The sequence below is a fragment of the Anabrus simplex genome, chromosome 3, assembly GCF_040414725.1.
Source record: "Anabrus simplex isolate iqAnaSimp1 chromosome 3, ASM4041472v1, whole genome shotgun sequence".
Lineage (NCBI taxonomy): Eukaryota > Metazoa > Arthropoda > Insecta > Orthoptera > Tettigoniidae > Anabrus > Anabrus simplex.
Window position 1 is genome coordinate 275,494,664 of NC_090267.1, and position 20,133 is coordinate 275,514,796.

The 20,133-nt window shown below is 42.5% G+C and overlaps 1 protein-coding gene across 2 annotated transcripts in view; it reads left to right on the forward strand.

Annotated features, from left to right (window-relative positions):
• LOC136867221 (DNA damage-regulated autophagy modulator protein 2) overlaps positions 1-20,133 on the forward strand; it is a 189,339-nt gene that overhangs the window by 75,242 nt on the left and 93,964 nt on the right. For both annotated transcript variants that reach the window (XM_067144358.2, XM_067144359.2), the window contains exons 3-4: positions 6,677-6,798; positions 15,064-15,293. In XM_067144358.2, coding sequence (XP_067000459.1) covers positions 6,677-6,798; positions 15,064-15,293 — 352 coding nt within the window. The remainder of the gene's footprint in view (positions 1-6,676; positions 6,799-15,063; positions 15,294-20,133) is intronic.

A 20,133-nucleotide genomic window follows, 5' to 3' on the forward strand; every position in this document is an offset into this window, starting at 1 on the left:
CGCTGCTCAGCCTGAAGGCCTGCAGATTACGAAGTGATGCGTGGTCAGCGCGATGAATCCTCTCGGCCGATATTCTACGCTTTATAGATTCGGGGCCGTTATCTCGCCGTCAGATAACTGCTCAGTTGTTCTCGCGTAGGCTGAGTGGACACCAAACCACACCTGCAGATCAGGTAGAATTCCCTTACCTGGCCGGAAATCAAACCTGGGGCTTCCGGGTAAGAGGTAGAACGCGCGGCGGGTTGCTGTTAGGGAATGCGTAAAGAAAGGAGTTGGGCTATAAGTGACACACTTTGACTAACGCACATTTGCACGGCAGCAATATTGTCAACAATTGCTCCAAAAATCCTTTCTTTGCTAGTGGCTTTACGTCGCACCGACACAGATAGGGCTATGGCGACGATGGGACAGGAAAGGCCTAGGAGTTGGAAGGAGGCGACCGTGGCATTAATTAAGGTACAGCCCAAGTATTTGTCTGGTGTGAAAATGGGAAACCATGGAAAACCATCTTCAGGGCTGCTGACAACGGGATTCGAAACTATGTCCCGGATGCAAGCTCACAGCCGTGCGCCTCTAACCGCACGGCAAACTCTCCCGGTCCAAAAATCCTATTTAAGTAAATGAAAGATGCAGTTTCCAGTCTTGCAGTTATATTTGCTGAATGATCCTAAGCTGGTCAGTTGGCGCGTGATTTAGTAATTAATTGCAGTAGCTGTTGCAGAAATGAGCGCCTGTAGCGTTAAATTTAATGTTGCACTGTACACGAAAACAAGCAAAAAAAGGGCCGGGAAAATGTATTAATGGATTAAGTTCCAAAGCGAGAATTATTATTTAAGAAATCTCAGTAAGAATTTACCGGGCGAGTTGGACGTGCGCGTAGAGGCGCGCGGCTGTGAGCTTGCATCCGGGAGATAGTAGGTTCGAATCCCACTATCGGCAGCCCTGAAAATGGTTTTCCGTGGTTTCCCATTTTCACACCAGGCAAATCCTGGGGCTGTACCTTAATTAAGGCCACGGCCGCTTCCTTCCAACTCCTAAGCCTTTCCTATCCCATCGTCGCCATAAGACCTATCTGTGTCGGTGTGACGTAAAGCCCCTAGCGATCAGTAAGAATTTCGACCCAGTAACCGGATACTTCCAAGTCAATGCATTTGAAAAAAAACATAAAAATATATCTACAGCCTGTTTCCAGTCATATTTGACTGGGTCAGGAATGGAATAAATGAAGCCCCATCCAGCGGCGAGGACATGAACTGTGCCGGCTGCCGAAGTTTGTCGCACTCCTTTGGGGCAATGATTAATGATTGACAGATGAAATGATTGTTGCTATTTGCTTTACGTCGCACCGACACAGTTAGGTCTTATGAAATGAAATGATATTGGAGAGTGTTGCTGGAATGAAAAATGACGGGGAAAACCGGAGTACACGGAGAAAAACATGTCCCGCCTCCGCTTCGTCCAGCACAAATGTCACATGCAGTGACCGGGAGTTGAACCACGGAACCCAGCGGTGGGAGACCGGTGTGGTGCAGCCTGAACCACGGAGCCTCAACAATGCTTTTGACTTAAGTGATAATATTTTCCATTAAAGCTATGCAGATACAGCGAAGAGCACAGGCAACTTTTTGCCATTTAATGACAGTGATTTTTTAATTTCCTCTCGAAGTCATGTTTGAGTGTTTGCATCACATAGTTGCTCAAGGAACACGGGTGACAAAATGACGACTGTCCCGAGCAGAAGAATGTCGAAGAACGGCCCTGAACTACCGCAAAAAAGCAAAAGAAAAACTGCTGGAAACGCAGTAACACACTCAAACACAGCTAAGAAAAGCTTAAGCCCATTCTGCCTATTTTCGCAGATCAATGGTCTGTCGCTCGCCAGACCTATTCAAAGTAGATCAATTGTAAAAAAAACAAAAATATACAGACTCCTAAACAGAAATGTAATTCCGTATGCCTCTAATACCAAAGTAATTGTCCGGCTCCGTGGCTAAATGGTTGGCGCGCAGGCCGTTGGTCACAGGAGTCCCGGGTTCGATTCCCGGCAGGTTCGGGAATTTTAACCATCATTGGTTAATTTTGCTGGCACGGGGGCTAGTTGTATGTGTCGTCTTCATCACCATTTCACCCTCATTACGAGGCGCAGGTCGCCTACGGGCTCAAATCAAGAGACTTGCACCTGGCGAGCCGAACTTGTCCTCGGACACTCCCGGCACTAAAAGCCATTCGCCATTTCATTTCACCCAAAGTAATTATGACAAAAACTTTCACTTTAACCGAACGATCCCCGCACACATTCACCGTCAACCTTCAACAACATGCAGTGTTAAGAAAAGAAATTGAGAACTTTTTTATCAACAGGACGCATAGTTAAGAGAGCAAAATAACAACATTGGCAACATTTATCCCTCTACATCTAGATAACTCTGTTTGTTGTTGTTTGTCATCAGTCAATAGACTGTTTTGATGCAGCTCTCCATGCCAACCTATCATGTGCTAACTTTTCCATTTCTACGTAACTACTGCATCCTACATCTGCTCTAATCTGTTTGTCATATTCATACCTTGGTCTACCCCTACCGTTCTTACCACCTACACTTCCTTCAAAAACCAACTGAACAAGTCCTGGGTGTCTTAAGATATGTTCTATCATTCTCTCTTCTTCTCGTCAACTTTAGCCAAATCGATCTCCTCTCGCCAATTCGATTCAGTATCTCTCCATCTCACTTTCAGCATTCTTCTGTAACACCACATTTCAAAGGCTTCTATTCTCCTTCTTCCTGAGCTAGTTATCGGCCATGTTTCACTTCCATACAATGCCACGCTCCATACGAAAGTCTTCAAAAACATCTTTCGAATCCTATATCAATGTTTGAAGTGAGCAAATTTCTTTTCTTAAGAAAGCTCTTCCTTGCCTGTGCTAATCTGCATTTTATGTCCTCCTTACTTCTGCCATCGTTAGTTCTTTTACTACCCAAGTAACAATATTAATCTACTTCCTTTAAGACTTCATTTCCTAATTTAATATTTCCTGCATCACCTGCTTTCGTTCAACTGCACTCCAATACTTTTGTTTTGGACTTCGTCCATAGCATTCAGCAGCTTCTCGAGATCGTCTGTAGTCTCAGATAAAACAACAATAACATCGGCAAATCTCAAGGTTTTGATTTCCTATCTTTGGATTGTGATCCCCTTTCAAAATTCCTCTTTGATTTCCTTTACTGTCTGTTCTATGTAAACATGGAAAAGGAGGGGGGACACACTGCAGCCTTGCCTCACTCCTTTCTGGATTGCTGCTTCTTTCTTAAAGCCCTCGATTCTTATCACTACAGACTGATTTTTATACAGATTGTAGAAAATTCTTCGTTCTCGGTATCTGATCCCAATCACCTCCAGAATATTAAATAGCTTGGTCCAATCAACATTATCGAATGCCTTTTCTAGATCTACGAATGCCATGTACGTGGGCTTGTCCTTCTTGATTCGATCCTGTAAAATTAGACGTAAAGTCAGGATTGTTTCACGTGTTCCTACATTTCTTCTGAAGCCAAATTGATCTTCTCCCAACTCAGCTTCAACTTGTTTTTCCATTCTTCTGTAAACAATACGTGTTAAAATTTTGTAGGCGTGAGATAATAAACAAATGGTGCGATAGTTTTCACACCTGTCAGCACCGGCTTTCTTGGGAATAGGTATAACAACATTCTGCCTAAAATTGGATGGGACTTCTCCTGTCTCATATATCTTACACACTAAATGGAATAACCTTGCCATGCTGGTTTCTCCTAAGGCAGTCAGTAATTCAGAGGGAATGTCATCAATTCCAGGTGCCTTGTTCCTATTGAGGTCACTCACATCTCTGTCAAACTCTGACCTCAAAATTGGGTCTCCCATTTCATCAGCATCAACAGCCTCTTCTTATTCCAGAACCAAATTATCTACATGTTCACCTTGATACAACTGTTGGATATGTTCCTGGCATATTTCTACTTTGTCTTCTTTCCCTAGAAGTGGCTTTCCATCTGAGCTCTTAATATTCATACACCTAGATTTCCTCTCGCCAAAGGTTTCCTTTATTTCCCTGTATGGAGCATCTACCTTTTCTAGGACCATACGACCTTCGACATCCTTGCACTTCTCCTTCAGCCAGTCTTCCTTAGCCACCTTGCACTTTCTATCTCCTTCATTCTTTAATCGCCTGTATTATTTTCTGCCCTCTTCATTCCTAGCATTCTTGTACTTTCGTCGTTCATCAATAAGGTCTAGTATCTCCTGAGTTATCCACTTGTTCTTAGTTGTTCTTTTCTTCCTTCCTAACATTTCTTCAGCAGTCCTGCTGACTTCATGTTTCATGACTGTCCACTCTTCCTCTATTGTTTCCTTCAGCCTTTTCATTTAGTCCGTTTGCAACATGTTCCTTGAAACAATCCCTCACACTCTTTTCTTTCAACTTGTCTAGATTACATCTTTCTTCATTCTTTCCTTTCTTCAATTTCTTCAGCTTCAGATGGCATTTCATGACCAACAAGTTGTGGTCAGAGTCCACGTCTGCTCCTGGGAAAGTTTTGCAATCCAGCACCTAGTTTCTGAATCTCTGCCTAATCATGATGAAGTCTATTTTATACCATCCAGTGTCTCCAGGTCTCGTCCACGTATAAAGCCGTCGTTTGTGGTGAACAAAGTATTGGCAAGGACTAAATTATGATTGGTGCAGAATTCAACCAGCCAACTTCCTCTTTCGTTCCTTTGTCCCAACCCGAATTCTCCTACTGTATTACCTTCTCTTCCTTGGCCCACCACTGCATTGCAGTCTCCCATCACAATTAGATTCTCGTCATCTTTTACATATTGTATTAAATCTATTTCTTCATATGTTCTTTCGATCTCCTCATCATCCGCTCAGCTAGTACGCATATAGACCTGTACTATTGTGGTTAGCATTGGTTTGGTGCCTATCTTGACGACAATAATTCTTTCACTATGCTGGTCGTAGTAGCTTACCCACTGCCCTATTTTATTCATTATTAAACCAACTCCTGAATTTCCTCTGTTTGATTTTGTGTTGATAATTCGGTAGTCGCCTGACCAAAAATCCTGTTCTTCTTGCCAACTTCACTTATACCAACTACATCTAACTTTAGTCTATCCATCTCCCTTTTGAGATTCTCTAATCTACCACAACGATTCAAACTTCTAACATTTCACGCTCCGACTCGCAGAATGTTAGTATCCATCTTCCAGATGATCGCCCCCTCTCGTGTAATCCCTACCCGGAGATCCGAATGGGGGACTAGTTTACCTCCGGAATATTTTACCCGGGAGGAAGCCATCATCAGTACATCATTCATACAGAGAGAGCTGCATGTCCTCGGGAGTTAGTTATCGCTGTAGTTTCCCGTTGCTTTCAGTCGTGTAGCAGTATCAACACAGCTAAGCCATGCTGAGTATTATTACAAGGCCATATCAGTCAATCATCCAGACTGCCGCCCTTGCAACTTCCGAAAGGCTGCTAGCCCCCTTTCGATGAACTCTATAATAACATTGTATTTATTCTTCACCAAGTGACACCCGCCGTTCGAGAGTTTTGGACAAATTTCTCCCATAAATTTTATATTTATATCTTTTTTGTCCATAATTGTTTTTCAAGATGATCACCTCGTCTAATAGTGGATTTCATTTCACAGCAAAGTAGTGTTGTATCCAGCAAGCCGTGCTTGGTTTTTCCGCTAAGCGCTACCGCCAATGTTCACGGTAAAGGACAGTGTTACTAATTGATAAGGTTCTTTTTAAGAATGAGACATCGTTTTCTGATTATGGTTTCTGGGTTATTTCGAATGCTGATTGCTAATAATATTTATGCTCAGCACAAGTCTCAAAATGTGGAACAGTTCTGCATCCCAAAATAATTATATTGGGAAGCAATCTGAAAATAAGGGGCGATCGTGTAAAATACGGGACGCATACGAACCTTGCCTATAAAGTAACTACAACTGAAATATTTTATCCGCTATTTACAATGGAAAATACTAGACAATAAATGCATTGTTTAGCTAGATTAGATTAATTAATGTGCCACTAAATTAATTGTTGCTTAAATTATTATTTACTGGCGGTATCTGTGCGCTTCGTTACTCCTCGCAATGCGTTGTATTGTAAGTGATGGTGGTTTTCATCAACATAGTTTACTGGTTGGTTGATAATTATGTTTGGCTACTATGAAATGCTATCTTATTAAGTAATCAGTTCGACTTCAGTTTGTCTATAAAGTATCTACTACCGAGCGAATTGGCCGTGCGGATAGGGCCACGCAGCTGTGAGCTTGCATTCGGGAGATAGTGGGTTTGAACCCCACTATCGGCAGCCCTGAAGATAGTTTTCCGTGGTTTCCCATTTTCACACCAGGAAAATGCTGGGGCTGTACCTTATTTAATGCCATGGCCCTTCCTTCCCACTCCTATCCGTTTCCTATCTCATCGTCGCCATAAGACCTATCTGTATCCGTGCGACGTAAAGCCAATTGTAAAGTATAAAAATACAAAATCCACTTTCTGGCGTTGAATCTTTCTTTTTCTTTTTTCTTTCTTTCTTTCTTTCTTTTTCTTTCTTTTCTTTTCCATTCGGACACTAGTTCTTCTTCGCATTATTATTAATATTATTATTAAATGCAATTTTCCAGGTATGCCATTGCTGTGGCATTGGAGCATGTGGACGCAGGCTTCCCCTACATCAGTGAGACTGGGACTACCCCACCGGAAAGCTGTGTATTCGCACAGTTCGTCAACATAGCAGCAGCTGTTCGTGAGTCTCAGTTCTCTGTTAAATTAACTTTCTCTGAATTTAAGTTGTTTCACTCTTGTTAAAACAGTAAGATAACTTTTTTAGAAACTGCACGCCTGATTTACTTATTAACCCCAAGATTAGCAGATAATTCAACTTTTAATACCAGACTCCCTCAACTACTGAAGTAGATCTCATGAACAAAGTATAGACTACTAAAAGCCTTATATCGGCATACTGATAGTTGGAAAATGGGATGTTAAATAATACAATAACATACTATGAATACAATAACAATCAATCAACCAATCAACACTGATTATGCATTCAGGGCAGTCACCCCGGTGGCAGATTCCCTATCTGTTGTTTACCTAGTTTCATAAATAATTTAGAAATATATTGCACGTCTCCCTTGGCAAGTTATTCCAATCCCTAACTCCCCTTCGCATATACGGATATTTGCCCCAATTTTTCCTCTTGAATTCCAACTTTATCTTTACATTGTGATCTTCCCTACTTTTAAAAACACCACTCAAACTTATCCATCTACTGATGTCATTCCACGCCATCTCTCCACTGACAGCTCGGAACATGACCCTTAGTCGAGCAGGTCTTCCCAACCCAAACTTTGCAAGGTTTCCGTAACGCTACTCTTTTGTCGGAAATCACCCAGTTCTCGAATCAAGTAATCCGAAATAACAGACTTTTTAAATATTAAACGTTACTGAATTGAGTAGCTAAATTCAAAAATTCAAACTGATCTAGTAGACCAATCTTTCGATCGAGGAACTGAGCTGTCTTATCGCTCATTCTCTCTGACGCTGAATAATACAGCCTAGAGGTGGGGACGGAGCGAGTAATACCGATGAGTAATCCGGTTCTAGCGGTGGAGCGCACCACCGATCCCCTCCGCTTACAACTGCGAGTACTCGCGGAGGACCTGAGTACAGTGTAGCGCACAACACACGTACGAAAGTACCTGTATTCAATCTGTGTTGTTTCGAATGTACGTATATATTTCCTACGCTTGTTATGTTTTGTAGATAATGTAAAGTCTGTTAGATTATATTTGTGGTGTTAGTGTGATATTTAAACATATTCGTAGATAGTAGTTATATTTTTAGAACATTTAAAGGAATTTAAAGAAATGTTTACAGAAAGTTGTTCCACAATGGCCACGAAAACCGTCGGATGCCTGGCAGTTTTTTGACATCACTGACAATAGGAAACACGCAAAATGCAAATTTTGTGGCCGCACATACGCGACGGGTGGTGGCACATCAAATATAATATAATATAATATAATATAATATAATATAATATAATATAATATAATATAATATAATATAATATAATATAATATAATATAATATAATATAATATAATATAATAACTGTATTTATAGAAGCATTCTACTGATAGCTGTTTGGCATTGGGACGTGTAGTAGTATGTTGTCAGATATGTTTTGTAATCACATTTGCAAAGAAGGACATTCCGGTCAACGTTCATTTACGTAATTACTTTTGTCATCCTGTAGATGAAATTATGTCAGTGTTTTCATTATATTCTGATAAGATTCTTTATATTCAGGTTATTCTTCTCATTAACAGTGTACCGTATCACATGAACTTACGAAATAATGGTTAATACATTACTTTTCTGTTAACTTCCAATCCCCTTGTATACAAACCCTTTCGGTAGGTATGCGCCATACTTTGTTTCACTATTCGAATGAGTTAACTATACGAGTAACTAACATTTATTCCACATACTACCTCCTACTCCCTAGCAGTTACGTATATAACAATTATAGTGAATATATATGCAGTTATTTACAGTTGTTACGTTGTGAGAAAAGGGTATTAATAGAGGGATGCAATACCTTCGCAGTGCATACCTATAACGTGTTTAAACGTCCCGCGTCAGGACATTTACTCGGTAGTTCACTCGGTACTACCGGGTGATGACGTCACAACAACTGCTCCGCTCCGTCCCCAGCTCTAATACAGCCGTTTGTCGAACACGTCCTTTTATAAAAGATACAACGTAGTACACACATTTGTCTGAAATATTTGATGATTGCATGGTTTGGGAATAAAAATAAACCCAAATACCACAGAATGTGTGTCGCTTCCTGATAATTAAAATATGTGCATCAATACAGTGTGTCCATAGAAACAATGAGTACCGTATGTAGAATATTATATGCATTACAATAAACCCCGTCCTCATTCTTGGATTTACCGGGCGAGTTGGCCGTGCGGTTAGGGACGTGCAGCTAAGACTTACATTCGGAATGTAGTGGGTTCGAACCCCACTGTCGGCAACCCTGTAGACGATTTTCCGTTGTTTCCCATGCTCACGTCTGGTAAATGCCGTAATGTATCTTAATTAATGCCACGGCTGCTTCCTTCCCACTCCTAGCCCTTTCCTATCCCTTCGTCGCCATAAGACCTATCTGCGTCGCTGTGACGTAAAGCAAATTGTAAAACGAAAATCTTTGTTAATGTTTTTTATGTAGGCCTTGTCCGTGACTGTGAATTAATCCTTTATGAATAATTAAAACTGTTACCACTCACAATTTTTATTAAATGTTGTAGTCCACAACGCGTTTCAGAATCTAGGATCCATCGTCAGGTGGTGGAATGATGAACTTTAATTGTTGCTCTACTTGATACACAATGGTTTTCAAAGAATATTAAACTATTTCATTTAAGAGTAGGGGCTATATACATTATTTATTTACAACATGTGTGTGTGTGTGTGTGTGTGTGTGTGTGTGTGTGTGTGTGTGTGTGTGTGTGTGTGTGTGTGTGTGTGTGTGTGTGTCGCCTCTGCTAAAGTATTTTAAATTATCATTTTAAATGTTATAATTGAGCATGTGTTGAGGATCTAATAATTTCTACAGTTTCTGAAGTATGTAATGTTATCTCTTTTGGGTATGCGCGCGCGTCGTCTCTGAAATATACAGTTACCGACTGAGTTGGCCGTGCGGTTAGGGACGTGCAACTGTGAGCTTTGATTCGGGATATAGTGGCTTCGAACCCCACTTTCGGCAGCCCTGAAGAATGTTTTCCGTGGTTTCCCATTTTCACACCAGGCAAGTAGTGGGGCTGTACCTTAAGGCCACAGCCTCTTCTTTCCCACCCCTATCACTTTCCTATCCCTTCGTCGCTATAAGACCTATCTGTGTCGGTGCATTTCATTTTTAACGTAGTTTTCAAATTTCTAGTGTAGTAGTGTGTATATCAGTGAAATTTTGGTGACAATTTTCTTACAACGATACCCTTAGGTGTCAAACATAATATGGGTTACATTTTCAATCACCAGTTTCTTAAAATTTTAGGAAATAAAAACATAACGAACTATTCTAAGTTTTAAAATATCCTTATCTTTGTTTTATTAATTGCCACCTGAGTATGGCCCCTGGGAGCACATGTCAGTATTAACGCAACTGAAATCCCACGTCGGTAGTTACGGGCTGATGATGATGATGATGATGATGATGATGATTGTTGTTTAAAGGGGCGTAACATCTAGGTCATAGGCCCCAGTTAAGGGTTTAAATGGAAAGGAAATGTATATTTATAACTTGTGAATCGAATATATCCTGAACGATGAACAGTTTCAAATTTCTTCGCTGATTTTCCTTGGATGGTATTTATTCTACAGATCCTTAGTTCTTTCCCCCAATCATCATCTTCAGACGTAAGCTACTCGGCCTTAAACGTGACCTCGAAAATGTTGTGAGAAGGACAGCAGGCAATGGTATGTTGATCAACGGGGTTAAAAGTCAGGTTGTGAGTTTCACAAATAGGAAAAGTCCTCTCAGTTTTAATTACTGCGTTGATGGGGTGAAAGTTCCTTTTGGGGATCGTTGTAAGTATCTAGGTGTTAATATAAGGAAAGATCTTCATTGGGGTAATCACATAAATGGGATTGTAATTACAGGGTACAGATCTCTGCACATGGTTATGAGGGTGTTTAGGGGTTGTAGTAAGGATGCAAAAGAGAGGGCATATAAGTCTCTGGTAAGACTCCATCTAGAGTATGGTTCCAGTGTATGGGACCCTCACCAGGATTACCTGATTCTAGAACTGGAAAAAATCCAAAGAAAAGCAGCTCGATTTGTTCTGAGTGATTTCCAACAAAAGAGTAGCGTTACAAAAATGTTGCAAAGTTTGTGATGGGAGGAATTGAGAGAAAGAAGAAGAGCTGCTCGACTAAGTGGTATGTTCCGAGCTGTCAGCGGAGAGATGGCGTGGAATGACATTAGTAGACGAATAAGTTTGAGTGGCGTTTATAAAAGTAGGAAAGATCACAATATGAAGATAAAGTTGGAATTCAAGAGGACAAATTAGGGCAAATATTCATTTATAGGAAGGGGAGTTAGGGATTGGAGTACTTACCATGGGAGACGTTCAATAAATTTCCAATTTTTTTGAAATCATTTAGAAAAAGGCTAGGAAAACAACAGGTAGGGAATCTGCCACCAGGGCGACTGCCCTAAATGCACAGGATTGATTGATTGATTGATTGATTGATTGATTGATTGATTGATTGATTGATTGATTGATTGATTGATTGGAAGTTTTCTTTTTACAATTTGCTTTGCGTCGCACCGACATACAGGTCTTACGGCGACGATGGGATAGGAAAGGCCTAGGAGTGGGAAGGAAGCGCCCGTGGCCTTAAAAAGGTACCATCCAAACATTTGCCTTGTTTGAAAATAGGAAACCACGGATAACCATCTTCAGGGCTGGGGTTCGAACTCACTATCTCTCGGATGCAAGCTCACAGCTGCGCTCCAATAACCGCACGGGCAGCTTGCCCGGTCGATGGAAGTTGAAAATACGCCATCTTTCAAGTCGAAGGGAAGTGTATCGTCGTTGCGCCTAGAGAAACCGCTATGTGATTGTATTTCCATTTCAAACTCGGACGCGAAAGGTTCTGTCATCTAAGGTTCGGCACTGCATGAACTACTGAAAATCCACAGCCTGTTTCCAGTCATTCGACCGGGTCAGGAATGGAATTGCAGCGAGGTTAGGAATTGTGCCGGCTGCCGAAGGTGTCGCACTCCTCTGGGGGCAATGATTAATGAATGGCAGATGAAATGAAATGATATAGGAGAGTGTTGCTGGTATGAATTATGACTGGGAAAACCGGTGTAACCGGAGAAAAACCTGTCCCGCCAACGCTTTGCCCAGCACAAATCTCTCATGGAGTGACCGGAATTTGAACCACGGAACTCAGCAGTGAGAGGCCGGCGCGCTGTCGTCTGAGCCACGGAGGCTACTGCATGAACTACTACTTACTGTATATTAAGAATTTTCGTTCTGCGATGCATGTGTTGCGGGTCAGTATTTCTCCCCTCAACATTGTCATGTACCGTAGCGGTATTTCTAGGGGAAACGACGGTGTGTATTATCTCAAGAACCATCATTAGGTAAGAAATAGTATGCTGCAATATAGAACGACAGTTTCAGGCATTCAGTTCTGTTTCAGGCTTATGTTCCAGTGTCCTATACTATCTTGTTGATCAGACGGATTGCGTCACACTCCACCTCAGGGATTCTTGCTGGAATCGACAACCTAAATTATAGAAAAGGACACACATTCTGATGCAGTAGTCACTGATTTCCACCTTGCATCTCTAGCTCCTTCACTTGCCCCGAAAACACGAGTGTGTAATAACGAAGCAGAGGTTCCATGCAGTGACGGTTTCTCTGTTTCTGAATGAACAAGACACTGTACATGATTAGAATAAATTAACACTAACTTTATTATTGCATTAGTATATTTACATTTTACACGTGCAAACACTGGCAGAAGAATTGTTACATATTCTTTCTTCTTCTTTCTTAATCTGCTTACCCTACAGGGTTGGAGTTTCTCTCGGACTCAGAGAGGGATCCCACCTCTACCGCCTCAAGGGCACTGTCCTGGAGCGTGAGACAATGGGTCGGGGGATACAACTGGGGAGGATGACCAGTACCTCGCCCAGGCGACCGCGCCTGCTATTCTGAATAGGGACCTTTGTGAGGGATGAGAAGATTGGAAGGGGTAGATAAGGAAGATGGAAGGAAGCGGCCGTGGCCTTAAGTTAGGTACCATCCCGGCATTTGCCTGGAGGGGAAGTGGGAAACCACGGAAAACTACTTCCAGAATGACTGAGGTGGGAATCGAACCCACCTCTACTCAGTTGACCTCCCGAGGCTGAGTGGACCCCGTTCCAGCCCTCGTACCACTTTTCAAATTTCGTGGCAGAGTCGGGAATCGAACCCAGGCCTCCGAGGGTGGCGGCTAATCACACTAACCACTACACCACAGAGGCGGATTGTTACATATTACTGGCATAATTTCAATTAAATACTCAATATTCAAATTAATAACCACCTTGTGTGTGTTTCTAAATTAAACTTTGAATGCACTACACACATAAATCTGTATAAAGATCATGTCGTCCACGAACACTGTAAATGGTGTTCGGCTCTATGGCTAAATGGTTATCGTGCTGGCCTTTTGTCGCAGGGGCCCAGGGTTCGATTCCCGGCAGTGTCGGGAATTTTAACAATAATTGGTTAATTCCGCTGACACGGGGGCTGGGTGTATGTGTTGTCTTCATCATCATTTCATCCTCATCATAACGCGCAGGTCGCCTAGGGAGTCAAATCAAAAGACCTGTACCTGGCGAGCCGAAGTTGTCCTCAGACACTCCCGACACTAAAATCCATACGCCACTTCATTTTTATTTACTATAAATGGTACTATTTTAGTTTTTAAAGCAGATACATAGGCCTAATTGAAACGGCAAACTATAAACTGCTCATAAAAGAAGCAGGGAACAAATAAATATTGTTATTTTGCAAAATATACATAGAAGTTCACTCAACAGTGGCAAAGATTTTTCGGAATTTTTGGATCCTCCTTTAATTCACCAAATTGTAAATGTGTGGAAACAGAGCGTTTCAGTGGCGCACAGTGTAAGTGCACATTTGTGCTAGAAGCGTTGATTTCATGTTGAGATTTGTTAATTTTCAATTAAGAAACTGCTTGGAAATGTATTTGGACCCGACACCTTTACTCACTAGACCGCCATGCGCGGTGCTGGGCCACTCGTTCCTGAAATGCGTGTGTACATACTGAACCCATGACCTTTACCACCAAGGGTTCAATACAAACACGTTAACAATTCTGTTACAGTTGTACGTCTACCCCTTACTGCCTTTTCCCGATACGGGGCCGGGAATGGGGTAAAATGAAATTATATGGCATGTTTTTACGGCCGGATGGCCTTCCTGACGCCAACTTCAGGTGAGGAGCTAATGAAGATTAAATGATGATGGTGAATGGAACTGGGTAAGGAGGAAGGAAGGAATCTGCTGTGGCCTTTGCATCTATTCCGACATTTGCCTGGGAGTAAAAATGTGAAACCACAGAAAACCATTCTCAGGACAGCCGACGGTGGGGTTCGAACCCGTTCGCCTCCCGAATGCAGATCTCACCTCTTTAGCCGTAGCACGTAAACACGCACGGCCACTCCGTTCGGTTGTTCTGTTACATTTGTCTGTTAACATTTTGGAATGTGAAAACGCATAGCTCCTTCGACTCACTCTTCCATCGCTAGATTCGAGCGTCTCAAAGTACGAGAAGTAGTGCCTTCCAGTAGGTTGTCATAAGTGCGTTCCTTCAACAAAAAGAAAACCCCACTGGCTACTGAGAGTGCAAAGCGTTGTCGACGGGGCTTTTGTACAGCATTAACTTTATCCGCTTTACCTAGGAACATTTAACATGGTATTTTTACATATTTGTTGCATGCAAGACTGAAATAACTAGAAAAGAGGACGGTTGAACACGAAAATTCTTGCTTCATGCAAGCCCTTAGGATTATAAATCAGCTGGAAGGGTCACTCGACATTTTTCGTCACCCTTCCACTCCAATACGGAAAACTGTTCTCAGGGGTGGAACATTTTGTAAATTATGTGAATTATAACGTGAATAGTCTGTAGGAAAAAAGTGAACATGTATATTTATATATATGTTATTTAATTTTCTATTACATCATCTGTAATTAGGACACCCTGTAGATGACAAACAAATATATTCTGTTATATTAGGAGGAATATCGGGAGTATTTTAGTCAAGTTCTACTACCCGCACTTCTTTTAACACATACTTTCTTGGGGAAAATGACTATTGATTTCCATGGTACCTGAACTGGATGAACACAGTAAATCTATGAAGATATCCGAAGACTTACTGATGCTTGCTAACTCTATTCCAGTTCTGGTGTGTGTGTACGTGCGATATCGGCAAGTGAAGGAGATCTCGCGACTGGCTGGACCACGAGCAAGCATCTCTCCCAGGATAAACAAGATAGCTGGCTACTTTGGCGCTCTCGCATGTCTGGGCCTCGACATGGTCGCCAACTTCCAAGAGTCTAATGTCATTGTGGTGCATCTCATTGGCGCCTTCATATGCTTCGCGGGCGGTACGGTTTTCTTCTGTATGCAGGTAAGATTTATCAAAATACAGGAACCCATTCTGCTTTAAATTGCACGCCACATACTGTATAGCTTTTACCGTCCATTCTTGTTGCAAACATCCTTAACAGACACGCTAATATTGTAGAAGAGACTAGGGGAGAGAGAAAGAGTGGCAGAGAGATTGATCAGAGGCGAGTTACTGTTGGACTGTTAACCAACGGTGTTCAGATCCGACTTCGACGCGGATGGAGTCGCGGGCACTATTAGTATTCTGTTTCTTAATCTTCGCTGTCTTTCTTCAGCTTACCTCAGGTGTTTCAGGAGTCGCTGAAGTCACTCAGGCTCGTTTTGGTTTTCGACGGGGTTTAAGGTCGGATGTTCTCCCCGACGTCACGCGATTTTTGAGATGACGTTCTCAATCGAACCTCAGCCTTCGAAGTGGGAAGCTAGCAGGTAAATCACTGAAATTTAGTGGTCACCCATCCTTGCGCATTTTAGGCCATGTTGCTTAACTGTGATTATCTGCGATTGCAAGTTAAGAAATTATTAAAAGGAGTCAATTAGCGCTGGCCTCAGAGCTCAGTGTATCACGTGGTGGAGCAGAGGATGTAAAATTTTAAAAAAGCAGGTGTAGTTTAGACGTTAGTCCGGTAGTTCAGTTACGGTTAATACAGTAAAAAAAAAGAAATAAAAATTTGTTTGGACTTTTATACCACGCTGGTATGCTGCGATCAGCTCATATATTACATTGCCGAACGCGCGTCCTGATGGACTCTGTATTTATTTATTCTTGTTTATTCCATCGTAGTTCAATAGATATCTGAGATCCAGAGGTCTACTTCATTTCTAAATGACAGTACGCAATTCTGCTTAAGGTAATGGGGCCTCTTTTTCTCCCTTTCTTATGCGGCTAGTCCCTGTGATGAATAGTGCGGCAGGCTTGCCAAATATGGCGGGATTCTCCCGGAATAATGACACATCGGCTAATAATTCTATTTCTTACTTTACTTTTCAAATCATGTGTCCCCAGTGCCTTCGTTCATCAGGTGTTACCAGATAGAGTTATAACTTTTTATTAGGAAATAGTTGTTGTTGCGTCTCATTTAAACATTATGTTGTTAATAGCAGATTCAGTTCAGTGTTGTGTGTGGGACAGTGGAAGTAAGCGTTATAAATGGCTAGTTTGGGAGGGGAAGAAAAGAAAAAGAAACAATTAAAAAATAGTACTGTATTTTTAATAATGGGTGGAGTTCATACAACTGGTTAGTAAAGGAAAGTAAGTTTGAAACAGAATATAGAGACTGTCGTCAAAGTTTTTCGGTGCAGTTCGAACATGTCATAATTTCTAATATAACTTCCTCTAAACACTATTGGTATAGGAATAATATTTTAAAGCCTTAAATTATCCTGTATTGAGTTGCAAGGACTGTACTTTTGAAAAGAAAATGCCATGCCCACACACCGAATCGAGTATTCTTGTGGAAAAATAATTTTATTGCGCCAGGAGTACAAGAAAAACTCAAATAGTATTTTGATTTAGAATAGGCGTACTATATTTACATTATTATTATTATTATTATTATTATTATTATTATTATTATTATTATTATTATGTCCGCCTCTGTGGTGTAGTGGTTAGCGTGATTAGCTGCCACCCCCGGAGGCCCGGGTTCGATTCCCACATCTGCCACGAAATTTGAAAAGTGGTACGAGGGCTGGAACGGGGTCCACTCAGCCTCGGGAGGTCAACTGAGTAGAGGTGGGTTCGATTCCCACCTCAGCCATCCTGGAAGTGGTTTTCCGTGGTTTCCCACTTCTCCTCCAGGCGAATGCCGGGATGGTACCTAACTCAAGGCCACGGCCGCTTCCTTCCCTCTTCCTTGCCTATCCCTTCCAGTCTTCCCATCCCTCCGCAGGGCCCCTGTTCAGCATGGCAGGTGAGGCCGCCTGGACGAGGTACTGGTCATACTCCCCAGTTTTATCCCCCGACCAAGAGTCTGAAGCTCCAGTACACTGCCCTTGAGGCGGTAGAGGTGGGATCCCTCGCTGAGTCCGAGGGAAAAACCGAACCTGGAGGGTAAACAGATGATGATGATGATGATGATGATGATGATGATGATGATGATTATGATTATTATTATTATTATTATTATTATTATTATTATTATTATTATTATTATTATTATTATTATTATTATTATTATTATTACCCAGAGTACAGAGTTGAAAATTTGGCAAGCCTAGGTGTGAAAGTGTTGCTTATAAGGTCGGTTGGTATGTAGATTTCAGTGGGTTTGGCAGACTGATTTGCAACAGGACCGTCTGGCTGAGGAAAAGAACGGATTTTTTTTTCACTCCTCATTTCCCTTGTACATCTCTTTTGTAACGCTTAGGTTACATATGAGGGCAGATGGCTGATCTGTTGAGGATCCAATCAGCCTTCCGTCTGGGGACTTACCATAGGCCTACATACATTCTAAGGTTTGATTTGTAGTGGACGTAATGAACTGTGCTGGCCCCGCGGTGTAGGGGAAGCGTGCTTGCCTCTTACGCGAAGGCCCCTGGTTCGATTCCTGGCCAGGACAGGGATTTTTATCTGAATTTGAGGGCTGGTTCGAGGTCCACTCAACCTACGTGATTATAATTGAGGAGCTATCTGACGGTGAGATAGCGGCCCCGGTCTAGAACGCCAAGAATAACGACCGAGAGGATGCGTCGTATTGACCACACGATACCTCGTAATCTGCAGGCCTTCGGGCTGAGAGGCGGTCGCTTGGTAGGCCCAGGCCTTTCAGGGCTTTTACGCCATGGGGTTTGGTTTTACAAAGGGCACTAGGAAAGTTTTGCAATGTGGGTGAACGCTTTAGACTTTTTCAAAATAATTTCCGCCACACTCAGTACATTTCTCCATACGTCGAAACCAGTCACTGAACCAACTCTGCCACTTTTCTTCGGTTACATTTTCACACTCTTGATCCCACGCTGCCAGAAGCTCCTCGTCGGATGCAAAACGCCGCCCTGTCAGCTTCATCGTCACTTCTTGGAAGAGTGCGAAGTTACATGGGGCAAAATCAGGACTGTATTGAGGGTGATCAAGCACAGTCAACCCTGATCTGGCAAGAAAATCCATTGTTACATTAGCACGATGTGCTGGAGCATTGCCGTGATGCAAGAGCCACGTGTTGAGCCGTGGTCTTGGACGGAGCTGCTTGAGAACCTGTATGACCTGAGGCAGACAAGTCTCACTGTACCACTTTGCAGAAACTATCCTTTGTGTTTCTAGCACGACCCGAGTCAGGATGCCCCGTTTAGTGAAGAATACTGCAATCATCCTTTTCTTCAATGACCTTGACTTTCGCACAGTCACAGAAGTACCCCCAACTTCAAACAGCCACGCCTTGTTATGGGATTTTGTTGGGACATCGTAATAATAAAGCCAAGTTTCATCACCTATAACGACCCCAAAATTTCCTCTCTGGAACTCTTTGTACCAGCGGAAAATTGTTGTCCGATGTGGACAGTCTTTCCCCAGAACAGGAGTCATTTCCTCCAGGCACTGGTCAACAGTTAATCCAGGATCAAAATTGTAGCGGATAATTGCACGATATTCACCTTTAGACCACACTGATATCTTAACTTGCTTTCAGTCCCACTGCTTGGTAACAACTGGTGTGAAGGTCGCACATTGCTGTCTTCTAGACCGGTTTTCACCCCTCTTTTCATCCCTCACCATAACAGGGGTGTCCAGCCAACCATTTTTGCGTATTGCAAAACTTTCCTAGTGCCCTTTGCATGCACTGTGGCGTACAAATACTTCGCACATCAGCATTATCATCAATACAGTGGCCAGAAACTCGTGAGTGCCGATGGAGGCAGTAGCATGGACCAAAGCACCTTAATGTTAATTTCGTAAAACTGAGTAACTCATAGCTTAGCACCAAATTAAAATGGTTCTTCGAAACAGACTTTCAACGTAGTGGTGTCCGGCTGGCCATTTTTGTTCTGTACTCAACATCTCTTCAATACGTACTACATGTACGTAACACGACCTAATACGTTGAATGTCTGTTTCGATTACAGTGCGGTCGTGAAAATTCAATATTCATTAAAATGGTTCTTTTTTACTAGTTGCTTTACATCGCACCGACACAGATTATGGCGACGATGGGATAGGAAAGGCCTAGAAATTGGACGGAAGTGGCCGTGGCCTGAATTGCGGTACAGCCCCAGCATTTGTCTGGTGTGAAAATGGGAAACCACGGAAAACCATCTTCAGGGCTGCCGACAGTGGGATTCGAACCCACTATCTACCGGATGCAAGCTCACAGCCGCGTGCCCCTAACCACACGGCCAAGTCGCCCGGTCAAAATCAAATGTAGTTTAACAGGAGATGTTGTTTAATCGGAGTTTGAAAACATATTTTGAGAAATTTTAGTGGAATTCTGAGTGCCTGCATTGCACTACATGTAAGGGAACACCATGTCCGGCCCCGCGGTGTAGAAGGCAACGCGACCGCCTGTCACCCGGCGACCCCGGGTTCGATTTCCGGCCGGGTCAGGGATTTTTGATTGTAACTTATTGATGTACCTGGCCTAGGGACTGGGTGTTTGTGTCGTCCTTAACGTTCCTTTCCTCACATTCAACACTCTACACTTCCGCAATTACAATTACACGCAGATTTAAATCATATGGTACAGAGCTCGAGAGCTTCAGTCGCTTAAGTGCGGCCAGTATCCACTATTCGGGAGATAGCAGGTTCGAACGCCACTGTCGGCAGCCCTGAAGACGGTTTTCCGTGGTTTCCCATTTTCACCCCAGGCAAATGCTGGGGCTGTACTTTAATTAAGGCCACGGCCGCTTCCTTCCCA